General features: G+C 36.7%; 1 protein-coding gene across 2 annotated transcripts in view; it reads left to right on the top strand.

Annotated features, from left to right (window-relative positions):
• Positions 1-13,934, top strand: part of si:dkey-238d18.4 (TBC1 domain family member 15) — a 30,887-nt gene that overhangs the window by 13,299 nt on the left and 3,654 nt on the right. For both annotated transcript variants that reach the window (XM_067451627.1, XM_067451628.1), the window contains exons 2-8: positions 7,999-8,184; positions 8,368-8,486; positions 8,689-8,792; positions 10,171-10,238; positions 13,332-13,478; positions 13,592-13,682; positions 13,762-13,910. In XM_067451627.1, coding sequence (XP_067307728.1) covers positions 7,999-8,184; positions 8,368-8,486; positions 8,689-8,792; positions 10,171-10,238; positions 13,332-13,478; positions 13,592-13,682; positions 13,762-13,910 — 864 coding nt within the window. The remainder of the gene's footprint in view (positions 1-7,998; positions 8,185-8,367; positions 8,487-8,688; positions 8,793-10,170; positions 10,239-13,331; positions 13,479-13,591; positions 13,683-13,761; positions 13,911-13,934) is intronic.

Consider the following 13,934-nt stretch of genomic DNA (forward strand, 5'->3'; position numbering starts at 1 on the left):
TACAGTATTTTATCCTGTGAAAATACAGGAAATTCCTGTAAAAGTACCAGTAAATTTACATGATTGTATTGTATTAAATACAGTACCTTGTTGTAGTCATTTTACAATAACAGTCCTGTAAACTGTTTACAGTAAATTTACGGCAACTATTAGCCAGGAATTTCCTGTAAAATTACAAGAAATTTCTAACAGTGTGGTTGCCCCTTAGATTTGTGCATCTTTTATCAGTAGGTTTGTTTAGTTTTAGTGTGGAATTATTAGAAATGCTCCAGTATTGAGTGATATCTGCAAATTAGCCATGTCAGTATATGGAGCAACTAGACTAACCCTGAACCCCTGATATAATTCTAAAATCTAACAGCTTGATAAATTAATTATATTGATGCTTTTATCTTTTACTTATGGCCAATATCAACAATTAGCTTACATTATAGTTTGATCTACTCTACAATAGGAGCTTAAATGTTTCTTCATTTTGTCACAATGTTGTTTTCAGAAATACACATTCTTGTATACATACATACATACATACATACATACATACATACATACATACATACATAGATACATACATACATACATATAAAATAATGTGTATTTCTGAAAACAACATTATATATATATATATATATATATATATATATATATATATATATATATATATATATATATATATATATATATATATATATATATATATATATATATATATATATATATGACCTCTATATATGTATATGATATCTGATCTCTATATGATATATGATATCTGTGACCTGTCAGTGACACAAGTCGGCAGCACTACTTTTCGAGCAAAATGAGAAATAAACTTTTTTTTTTCTTTCAAAATAGGTGATTTTTGCTTTTTTGCAGAATCTGTTAGTTGAGATCACGAATAAGCATCTCCGTGTTTGAGATGGCAGTATTGGTATACTTAAAAGGTACATTTTGAGGTTAAAATCACCTTTTGTCTGTGTGTATTTCCATACTGGCTTTTGTTATTGCCCCACCCTCAAATGGAAGCATGGCTAATTTTTTATGCAGCGCTCTGGCCAGCTCTAGATAATCAAAATTCAATGAAGATGGACGCTGCAAAGATTATCGCAAACGAGCTGAACCGTGGCAGTTACACTGAAAATGTTTTGAAGTAAGACAAGCCGGATGCTTATGAACAAGCGACGATGAAGGCAGCATAATACGACTAAATAATATCCCTAATCTACAACTGAAGGACTGGCGTCAATCGAGTTGGATCGTAAGATATTAGAGGCTATATCCTGGCCAAATTTGCCCAATGGCCCCTGTCCATCATGGCCTCCTAATAATCCCCATATCCTGATTGGCTTAATCACTCTGTCTCCTTTCCACCAATCAGCTGGTGTGTGGTGAGCGTTCTGGCGCAAAATGGCTGCCGTCACATCATCCAGGTGGATGCTGCACATTGGTGGTGGCTGAGGAGATTTCCCCCCTTCTATATGTAAGCGCTATATAAATGTAATGAATTAATTATATATCGATAGTAACATTTTACGGGGATTAAAACAGTGAAATTGGGAAAATCCGTAACTTTGACTGTATTTACACGAGGAGAAAAGAGAACTCTTTGCATGGGAGACAGTCCTGTAGCCAGAAGCTTTGTCCAGCTTTTGTACAACATACAGCTGGATTCTTTAGCTGTGGAAAAGAGTGGCAGGACATGCAAATTATTGGACATTTTTAGAGGCAAAGAGACACACAGTACATCCACAAAGAAGACCCCAACAAACAGAAAGTATGCCCAAAGGACTTATTTCATTGGCGGCAACGAGATCTGCAAGAATACTTTATTGTTTCTTATAAAGCTGAGTTTCCATAAACATCAAAGTTTGTCATTTTGTGTTCATTCTAATAACAAATAAACGTTATCTCATGTTTAGACCTTCCCATACTTGTCTATTGTTATTAACTGTTGTTTTTAATTGTAATCATTAGCATCGTATCACTTACAAAAAAAAACCCCATTATTATAATGGGCTTTTAGATGGTAAATGTTAGCATCTGCTATCATTTATTATTATTAGTATGCGGTCCGATTTTTCCCGTTTGCATCTGTCGCAACTTTAAATAGGGAGCTTTACAGGGGGTATGGCTTATTTAAATGAGATGTAAATAAGCCCTAATGTCACTCCCAGCAGGTGAGAACAGGTGAGAACTGCACAATCTTTAGAGGCTGTTTTCTCCCTTTTTAAAATGCCTACCTAAAAAATGGCCACAACTTCTCCAAATATTATCATATCGTTACACATCGTTGGAAAGCTTGGAGATTACACATGAAGACTAGACATGTATCAAAGGTCACAGATGTTTATCAAATAACTTGTTCATGTCTCTTTTTTTAAACCTAAATTTCAAAATTCAGAATAGGCAGTGATTTCCCAGTAAACACAGAACGTTCCCCTAACGTTCCCATATGGTTCCCGTTTGGTTATTTTTGTGGTGAACCAAATAACGTTCTGGGAATGTTCTATTGGTTGTGTTTTTTTTAACCTAAAGAGAACATTCCCAGAACGGTCCCTGCAGGGTTTTATTTTTATAACCTACAGAGAACCTTCCCGGAATGTTCCCTGCAGTTTATTTTTGGGTTTTATTTTATAACCTACAGAGAACCTTCCCAGAACGTTCCCTGCAGGTTATTTTTGGGTTTTATTTTATAACCTACAGAGAACCTTCCCAGAAAGTTCCCTGCAGGTTATTTTTTAGATTTTATAATATGTATTTGGGGTATTTGTATATTTCGTTGCTCCGCTCCTCTGTTCTAAGCAAGCAGAGGCATTGTAAAGTTTTGGGAAAAGTTCTGCTAGGAAACCTAAGTCCTGCCATCCATGTGGATGCTACTTTGACACCTTCAACTTACCTAAGCATTGTGGCAGACCATGTTCACCCTTTCATGGAAACAGTATTCCCTGGTGGCTTTCAGCAGTAAAATCCACCCTGCCACAAAGCAAAAATGGTTCAGGAATGGTTTGAGGAGCACTTCAACGAGTTTGAGGTGTTGACCTCCAAATTCCCCAGATCTCAATCCAATCGAGCATCTGTGGGATTTGCTAAACAAACAAGTCAGATCCATGGAGGCCCCACATCACAACTTACAGGACTTAAAGGATCTGCTGCTAACATATTGGTGCCAGATACCACAGCACACCTTCAGGGGTCTAGAGGAGTCTATGCATTGATGGGTCAGGGCTGTTTTGGCAGCAAAAGGGGGACCAACACAATATAAGGCCATACATCTTTTGCCTGATTGATGTTTACACACATAAATCCTTATGTGTTACTTTATCATTGAGATTATATTTTAGTTTTTATTGTTTCAGATTTTAATTTGAAAGTTTTAGCTATTGTGTTGTTTTTGCAGTTTTTTTTTATCAGTTCTAAATATTCGATATGTCTATATCGTTTTTTTAAATATTTTTTATCAATGCTAGTTATTTAAATACTTACATCTCTAAAGTAACTCTGCACCTAATAGCGTTCATGAGATTCAGTCACATTTGAAGCTTAATATTCAGCAACACACCCTAATCTTTCAACACAAGTATGTGGCACGAGAGTGTGATGCAAATGTGACCACATGAGTAACGTTTAAAGACATACGTCACGATTCAAAGCATTTCACCAACTGTCCTTCAGTGTATGTTCTGCAGTGCATGTGAAAACCTCTCATCTCCAAAACACATTCCTCCTATTTACTGACATGAGAATCTGTGCAAAGTGAATGAATTACATAATCAGCTCTGTAAGAAGGGGATTAGAGGTTGTTTTTGTTCTGTGTGGACCCTCAAACTCTCTCTGCCCCGACTGTAAGAGCTCATTGTGAAATGCTGAATTGCTAATGCTAATACGATGCAGGCACATAGGTTTGCACAGACTTCTCTTTGGTGCAGTACATATTTGAAATGATGCAATTTTGGTATCATAACAGTGATTATGCTCTTGTTTAGTCAGTACATTTGCTTAAACTGTTGTACTGATGCATTGCCTTTTCAATCGACTGTATGTAAGGAAACTGACAATATATTTGATACTCATTAGTAAGCAAGTTATCATTTACATTTACATTTACATTTAATCATTTAGCAGACGCTTTTATCCAAAGCGACTTACAAAAAATCAGTTATCAGTTAGTTCAGGGGGGTTCTAGATGCCACAGACCCCAATATGATCATACTGTTTATCTCTAAACTTTCACGGACCCCATAGGACTTACTTGCATACCCTGGAAGACACCAGACCCCAGTTAAAAAAGTTAGTTAACCGATTTAGAGATCCAATTTCTTTAAATAAATAAATAATAATTTGGTCCCACTTTGTATTAGTTGGCCTTAACTACTATATATGTACATTAAATAAGTACAATGTACTTAATGTGTTCATATTTTATTGCATAACACTTGCTGATATTGAGCTGGGATACGGGTAAAGTTAGGGACAGGTGTGGTGTATGGGTAAGTTTAAGGGTAAAGTTAGGGACTGGTGTGGTGGTATGGGTAAGTTTAAGGGTAAAGTTAGGGACTGGTGTGGTGGTATGGGTAAGTTTAAGGGTAAAGTTAGGGACTGGTGTGGCGGTATGGGTAAGTTTAAGGGTAAAGTTAGGGACAGGTGTGGCGGTATGGGTAAGTTTAAGGGTAAAGTTAGGGACAGGTGTGGTGGTATGGGTAAGTTTAAGGGTAAAGTTAGGGACTGGTGTGGTGGTATGGGTAAGTTTAAGGGTAAAGTTAGGGTCAGGTGTGGTGGTATGGGTAAGTTTAAGGGTAAAGTTAGGGACTGGTGTAGTGGTATGGGTAAGTTTAAGGGTAAAGTTAGGGACTGGTGTGGTGGTATGGGTAAGTTTAAGGGTGAAGTTAGGGACTGGTGTGGTGGTATGGGTAAGTTTAAGGGTAAAGTTAGGGACTGGTGTGGTGGTATGGGTAAGTTTAAGGGTAAAGTTAGGGACAGGTGTGGTGGTGTGGGTAAGTTTAAGGGTAAAGTTAGGGACAGGTGTGGCGGTATGGGTAAGTTTAAGGGTAAAGTTAGGGACAGGTGTGGCGGTATGGGTAAGTTTAAGGGTAAAGTTAGGGACAGGTGTGGTGGTATGGGTAAGTTTAAGGGCAAAGTTAGGGACAGGTGTGGTGGTATGGGTAAGTTTAAGGGCAAAGTTAGGGACAGGTGTGGTGGTATGGGTAAGTTTAAGGGTAAAGTTAGGGACAGGTGTGGTGGTATGGGTAAGTTTAAGGGTAAAGTTAGGGACAGGTGTGGTGGTATGGGTAAGTTTAAGGGTAAAGTTAGGGACAGGTGTGGTGGTATGGGTAAGTTTAAGGGTAAAGTTAGGGACTGGTAAAGTTAGGGACAGGTGTGGTGGTATGGGTAAGTTTAAGGGTAAAGTTAGGGACAGGTGTGGTGGTGTGGGTAAGTTTAAGGGTAAAGTTAGGGACTGGTGTGGTGGTGTGGGTAAGTTTAAGGGTAAAGTTAGGGACAGGTGTGGTGGTGTGGGTAAGTTTAAGGGTGCGTTCACACTTGTAGTTCGGTTCGTTTGGTTAGTTTGGTCCGGACCAAAAAACAAAAACAAACATAATAGTCCTGGTCCGCTTAGCGTTCACACGGGCATTTTTAACAGCGCACCTAAAGTTACCGAACCAAAGGCACAGGGAGACGCTCACAACCTGATTGGTCGGTTTATATGACGTAGGAGCTCGTTTACCGAACATGCAAAACAATGCTGTGTGCGGATTACACGCGCGGGCATTTTATGTGTGTACATATGGCATTATTTTTTACCAGAGAACTCATGAAGAGCTCATGAAATGTTCACAACATTCAAAACAACACTGTGTGCTGGATTAAACGCGATCATTTTATGCGTGTACATGTGGCATTATTTTTACCCGCTGAGAACTCATGAAGAGCTCATAAAATGTTCAAAACATTCAAAACAGCAGCAGGATTTCCTCCGTTGTGCAAAAGAGACGGCCGTTCTGTCGTCTGTACCTGCTAATAATGGGCAACACAGGAACTTTGATGAGAAGAGCCAGGTATGCTTTTTGTGTGTTTTTTCTAGCATTTTCGAAACATGCTCGTCAGACCAAATATTGATGAGGCTCTTCCTCGTTGCTCTACGTTTGCCCTCTAACGTTAAAGTTACTCATTTTGGATAACGTACACCGATCTTTCCGCGTCGTCAAATCAGCTGCATTATGCGTGGCATCTTGTGACATTATACGTCCGGTTTTTGGTCCGTTTACATGTCTTTGGTCCGTGTTGCGTTCATATATCAATCGAACCGCACCAGAGTTCGTTTGGAAGCGGACCGAGACCCATCTTTTTAGCGGTCTCGGTCCGCTTGTTTGGTGCGCACCAGAGTTCGGGTGGCAATGTTCAAATGAACCGCACTAACCGAGCAACCGCACCAGGGTTCGTTTTAATCGAACCAAACATGACAAGTGTGAACGCACCCTAAGGGTAAAGTTAGGGACTGGTGTGGTGGTATGGGTAAGTTTAAGGGTAAAGTTAGGGACAGGTGTGGTAGTATGGGTAAGTTTACGGGTAAAGTTAGGGACAGGTGTGGTGGTATGGGTAAGTTTAAGGGTAAAGTTAGGGACAGGTGTGGTGGTATGGGTAAGTTTAAGGGTAAAGTTAGGGACAGGTGTGGTGTATGGGTAAGTTTAAGGGTAAAGTTAGGGACAGGTGTGGTGGTATGGGTAAGTTTAAGGGTAAAGTTAGGGACAGGTGTGGTGGTATGGGTAAGTTTAAGGGTAAAGTTAGGGACAGGTGTGGTGTATGGGTAAGTTTAAGGGTAAAGTTAGGGACTGGTGTGGTGGTATGGGTAAGTTTAAGGGTAAAGTTAGGGACAGGTGTGGTGGTGTGGGTAAGTTTAAGGGTAAAGTTAGGGACTGGTGTGGTGGTGTGGGTAAGTTTAAGGGTAAAGTTAGGGACAGGTGTGGCGGTATGGGTAAGTTTAAGGTTAAAGTTAGGGACAGGTGTGGTGGTATGGGTAAGTTTAAGGGTAAAGTTAGGGTCAGGTGTGGTGGTATGGGTAAGATTAAGGGTAAAGTTAGGGACAGGTGTGGTGGTATGGGTAAGTTTAAGGGTAAAGTTAGGGACAGGTGTGGTGGTATGGGTAAGTTTAAGGGTAAAGTTAGGGACTGGTGTGGTGGTATGGGTAAGTTTAAGGGTAAAGTTAGGAACAGGTGTGGTGGTATGGGTAAGTTTACAGACTATTTTCGAGAGCTGTATTTTTTTATATATATAATATATATATATATATATATATATATATATATATATATATATATATATATATATAAATATAAAAAATATAAATATATATATATTCGATCAAGAATGAAAATGATATCATAATTTACTCCAAACTTGTATGAGTTTCTTTGTTCTGCTAAACATAAAAAAAGATATTTGTAAACATGTTTGAAACAAAGCAGAGAAAACAACCATTCTCTACCATTGTTGGGAAAAGTACTATGGTAGTGAATGGTTGTTTTCTCTGCTTTGTTACAAACATTCTTCAAACAGTATTTTTTTTGTGTTCAGCAGAACAAAGAAACTCATACAGGTTTGAAACAACTTGAGGATGAGTAAATGATGATATCGTTTTCATTCTTGATCAAACTATCCCTTTAAGGCCACCTATAAAGTGGGTCCAAAATGATAAATATTTTTTAAATGCATTGCATTATTTAAAAAAATAATAATAATAATTATATATATATATATATATATATATATATATATATATATATATATATATATATATATATATATATAGATATAGATATAGATATAGATATATATACACACACACTTTTTTTAAAAATAAAAAAATACAGCTCTCAAAAATAGTCTGTATACTTGTAGAATAAAATAAACTGACATTGTGAAATAGCGAATATCCTGAGCCATGTGTTCCTATTATACCTGCTCATCATCTTTAAATGTCTGTCTTGTGTTCTGTTTGTGTGATTCCAGGTGGTGTGTCACCTAATGAACGGGGTCAGGTTTGGCGCTTTCTTTTTGGGATGTATCCCTGCAGCTCTACGGCTCTGGAGCGCCACCTACTGCTGGAGCAGATGGAGGTGCGCTATCAGGTCATGAAGAGGAAGTGGCAACACCTGCTTCCTGGAGCCGTTCGTCTGCGTCTAAATGGCACTGATGGTAAATCATATTGCAGGATAGAACAAACACTTTTAATATGGAACTGGTTGCCCTTATCAACTCTTACAAACTGCAATAAAAGGTTCTGTCTTGATATTGAAAACCTTATACAAGTGACACGTGGGAATGTTGAACCACAGCTAATAATAAATAAATATAATTTTCTGTCTGCTTATTTTCCAGCTGAACTGTTGACAGCAGTGAAGTTTTTTGATCAGAGGCAGGATAGAGAGCAGAATCAACAGCAATATCAGTCAGAAGAAGCCCAAGAGAAAATGTCCTTTTTGCAACTGCAGGCTCAGGTAAAACTTCTAGCTAATATCTAAATATACTTACGTGAGATTTTATAGTGGCTGGAAAATGTGAACAATAAAAGAGCTTGGTTATATAGAAATGTATTTTAATAAATAGAAGTCAAATATTAAACACATTTGTGTAATAAGAAGGTACAGTATGTCCGGTCAGTTCTGATTTCATACTGACTTTAAGGTGCTTGATGTGCAGGTGCTATTTGAACGGGTAAACTTTGACCTGGAAGAGCTTCAGGAGGCCATACGCATCATTGACAAAGATGTTCCTCGAACCGATCGAGATCTTCCCTACTATCGGTGAGAAGTTTTTTAATTTGTACATTTGATTATGCTAAATAAAGAGTACGCGGGTCATAAAATACATAGAAAAGGCTATCAAAGTATTTGCTAACCTTTTTATCTTACAATTCTGACTTTTTATCACAATTTCGACCAATTGCGGAAAAAAATCAGAATTGTGAGGGCAAAGTTGCAAATACTTTTTTTTTTATTTTGATCTTGAAGTCATATCTTGATAAAGCTTTATGGTAAGAGAAAAGAGGGAGAATCAAAGAACTTTGTTGGGTCTTATTGTTGACATATTGTTATGGCTTTATGGTGTTTATTATTGAAGATTAGTATCTGTTCATTTCCTTACAGGAAAGACTTCCTTGTTCAGATATCCATGTTTGATTCTTCTATGGCTATTTAAATCAAACTTGATCTGCATAAACCAATAAGGAAGTCGATCTTCATGACTTGATGATTCTGTTTTAAAACTTTTTTGATGTTTAATTTACACCAAAATAGAGTTTTAAAATAGACCATCATTGCATGTTTTTTGCATGACATCTATTTTTTTTTTCTTGCATGGATTTTTTTGTCAAACAGCGGAGTGCCTTCTTCATGTTGTCTGCTGAAGAAAGTAAAGTCAGCAATTCCTTTCTAACGTCTGTTTAAATAAACATCATAGAGTTGTGAAATATACGGCTCATTTTGCATCACTAATGTGAGTTGCCAGCGCAATGCAAACATGTCATTGCCACACCAAATTTATCAAACGACCTTGAAGCTCAATGTAAATAACGCTCAGGCATCTGTCACACCATTTTACTGCGGTTAAACAGTAACTAGTTTTGAGTATGGTCCGCTTAACTCACTTTGGTAGCAGAATTTAATATCAAAGTACATACAAAATCTACAATTAGAGCAGAAAGTTGTTGCACTTTCACAAAGACATGGTGTTGTTGGCTTCTAAACAGATATATTATAATTACATGAACTAAATATGAAAATATTGGGATACACAATCATTACTAAAACAAAACAAATCCATATTTAATGATATATTCGCAAAAATGGTTTTCAAACTGACAATAGTTATGTATTTTGCTTTTAAGTATAGTTCATCATGTATTACGCATTGTAATCTTTAAAAAAAAAAAAATTGTTTAATAAAAGAGTGGTACTTCAAATTGATAACAATAATAATATAACATTTGCCTGCAGAAACATCAAACTGTCCTGATACCACTAACCTTTTTTTTTTTTTGCTGACAACAAAATGTTAAAATTATTGTATGCACTGCATAATTGTATTAAAGTTAATTTTTACTCTGTTAAAATACACCCGCTTAATGAAATCAGTCTTTTAAAGTGTAAACAAACTTCTAATCTGTAATCTGTTTTATCACAGGAATGAAGGTTTGGGTAACCTGCTTGTGTTAAGAGATATCCTAATCACATATGCTGCTTTTCACCCAGGTATGTGGTTGTAAATACACTTTGGAGTCAATTTTGGTTACATATTATTTTAAAGTGTCCATGTTTCAGTGTAATGTTACAGTTTAAGTACTGCGTAATAATAATCAATAGGGGTGTAACGATACACTCATGTCACGATTTAATATGAATCGCGATACTGAAATCACTATATATATATCCTGATATTTTAAACCCAAATAAAAATATTTTAATGTTTTTATTTTTATTTTTTACTTTTTTATTATTATTAAAGTAATATTATTATTCTTAGAGTATATTATTATCACGACCCACAAATCGGCCCCCATTAACATTATTAAAAATTATATTCAACATTTTATATAGTTGTTTTTTTATGTAATAATGTCACTGAAACTCCTTAAACTTTAATTTTTTCCCCCTCACGCATTACTCGCTCTTTCAATGCAGGCAACATTCTCTCCCAGTGCTCGCTATATCCCGCCTCTCCCACTATTAATACACTACACATATAGAATAAACCATATAAAATGCTTTGAATAATCATGGTACTAAAACTTAATGTGATCTGGTGTTTTAAAGCAGCACTAGGTAACTTTTCAACCTTCATAATATAATATTTCTTAAGACTCTTGTGATGACACATCGACTTACAATAGGTTGAATGACACGTCTGCCATAGCCTGATGAGGTCTGTATCGTTTTTAATTATACTTTTAAACTTCGGGTTTCAGGTAGTAACCCGACAACAAAAAGAACTACAAAATTCGACTGCTTTACGGCTTATATGTCACTTCCATCACCACCCCCACTTCCTTACATTCGGACGTGAGAGCCCAACTATCTTGTTTGTCGGATGTTATAGTCATGTCCAAAGCAGCACAGAAAAATAAGAAAGCAAAGGTTTTGTTGAAGGAAAGCAATAAGAGAAAAACGAAAAAGTGATCGGATTAAAGTATCAACATTGGACCAGAGTTTGCTTGTTAGCGTGAGCTGAAGGAAGAGGAGGTTTCACTGAGGAGTGCCGCTTTAAATAATGTTTGTGCTTTTGAAGTGCCGTTCCGGCCACACTGCACTTCAGATGATCAATTATATCAGTCACAGGTCTAATAGCAAGAAAGCGTGTCAAAATGACCGCTATCAAACTGTAAATGTTTAGCTCTTCTAAGAATGTTAATTCTGCATTTACTCCCTCTCATGTTGTTTTTGCACATCACGCAATCATTTGAATGCCCGTGTTTACTACAATATGCGTGTTGTGTTAAATATATTCAACATTGTGTATGTTTAGAAGACTTGAAGACTTCAGAATACTTGGATTAGACACTCGATTAGTTATTTTACGATGCCTTTATGACATTTATTGGATATTTTAAGTTCGAGAGGAATGGACTTTAAAAATGAAGGTACAGAAATCCCTTAGGTTTCATAAAGAATATCTTCATTTGTGTTTGAAAGTTAAACAAAAAACATGATGGTGAGTACTTATTATAATTTACATTTGTGGTAGCCTACATTTGTTCATTTGTGTTTAGGTGAAATATACTTTATAAATATGCCTGCTACAGCAAATTGAGCCTTGGATAAAACAACTCTATATCACGAATCATATCGTTTCCTTCAACGAAACATATTGTCTTAATTTTTGTTTTTATTGTGATATATCATTACACCCTGAGGAATAGGGGTTGGCTTATGGGTTAGTAGCATTTGATAATATGCATAATTTATAGTTATTACATATAACATGTATAACAAGGACACTAAAATAAAGGGCCCTATTTTAATGGTCTGAAGCGCATGGCACAGGTGCACTTAGGGCGTGTCCAAATCCACTTTTGCTAGTTTGCCACAGGGTTGTAGGTAGTCTCTTAATGATTAATGGGTGTGTTTTGGGCATAATGTGCAATAAAATAATCCGAGTCTCATCTCACATTCACTTTCCCTTTAAATGCCAGTTGCACTTGCACCATGGCTGATTCGCTATTTTCAAGGCGGAATTTGCACGTGGAAAGACTGAACGCTTCTCCAGAGAGGAATCCTTTTATTTGTAATATTTATAAAAAAATGGTGCTGCTGCATGTCCCTGTGTGTGCAATAAGCAGAGTGTATGCACATTGTGCACCAGCTTATAGACTGTTAAATTAAAAACTATATCAAAGTCTGTATTAAAAACTATATAGACTATAAACATAGTAATGACTATAGTGACAGTAAAGACACATACACACGTATACATATGTCTTTACTGTCACATTATAACTGTGTGTGTGTGTGTGTGTGTGTGTGTGTGTGTGTGTGTGTGTGTGTGTGTGTGTGTGTGTGTGTGTGTGTGTGTGTGTGTGTGTATGTGTGTAAATGCTGTTCTTTTGAACTGTTTATTCATCAAAGAGCCCTGAAAAAAATATCCCAGGTTCCATAACAATGTTAAGCAGCTGTTTAACAACTGTTTACAACATTGATAAAAATGAGAAATGTTTCTTGAGCATCACATCATCATATAACAATGGTTTATGAAGGATCATGACACTCAATACTGGAGTAATGATGCTAAAAATTCAGCTTTGCATCACAGGTATAAATAACATTAAAAATATATTTAAAACAGTTATTTTAAATTTAAATAATATTCACAGTATTAACTGTATTTTAATCAAATAAATGCAGCCTTGATGAGCATAATAGGCTTCTTTAAAAAACATAATCAAATCTTATTGAATGACCCCAAAGCTTTGAAATCTTTTATTTGGTTGGTTGTGATCTGATCTTGTTTTGCTGATGGAGGGATACATTGTGAAGTGGGCCTACTTAATTTATAATTTAAATGGGGTGGTTCATAACCTGTATGCATTTTTCTTCTGCTAAACACTAAATATTATATTTTGAAGAATTTGGTTAAGCAAAAAAGTTGATGGACCCCATTGACATCCATAGTATGGAAAAAAATGCAATGGAAGTAAATAAGGGCCCATTCGACCAACTTTCTTCAAAATATATATTTTTCAGTAGTTAGCAGAAGAAAGAAATTCATACAGGTTTGGAACAACTTGAGGGTGAGTAAATGATGATAAAGGAACTATCCGTTTAATCAGTTTCTTTCTCTGGTCTCTGCAGAAGTTAGTTACGCTCAGGGTATGAATGACCTGTGCAGTCGCTTTCTAGAGGTTCTCGACTCAGAAGTGGACACTTACTGGAGCTTCTCCTGTTACATGGAGAAGTTTTCTAAAGACTTCTGTGCTGATGGACTGTATCGCAAAATGGGTGATCCTTGGTTTTTCCAAACTGTTTAGATCTGTTTTTAGCAATAATAATGGCCCATACTGGATTTATTGATTCTAATGGTCAAATGCTCTTTCTGCTGTGGTGTTCATCAGAACTAGAAGCTGCTTTACTAAAAGAACTGGATCCTCAACTACACTCTCATCTGGTCACAGATAACATGGAAAGACTTACATTTTGTCACAGGTTTGTGTTGGTTTTCTTTTGCTTTCTTGTTTTCCTTCTCTTTCTGTCCCTTTATATGTTATCTGTGTCTTCCATTCAGGTGGCTTCTGTTGGGTTTCCAGCGGGAGTTTGAGCACAGCGATGCTCTGCGTCTGTTTGAGATTTTCAGCTGCGATCACCTGGAGCTCATCTCACAGCAGGTGGATCGTGCTCGATATCAGGAGAGACTGGCACGCAAACACAGCCTGGGTAAGAGTCCTTTCAGCCACCTAT

Source organism: Pseudorasbora parva, chromosome 8, assembly GCF_024679245.1.
Source record: "Pseudorasbora parva isolate DD20220531a chromosome 8, ASM2467924v1, whole genome shotgun sequence".
NCBI classification, from domain to species: domain Eukaryota; kingdom Metazoa; phylum Chordata; class Actinopteri; order Cypriniformes; family Gobionidae; genus Pseudorasbora; species Pseudorasbora parva.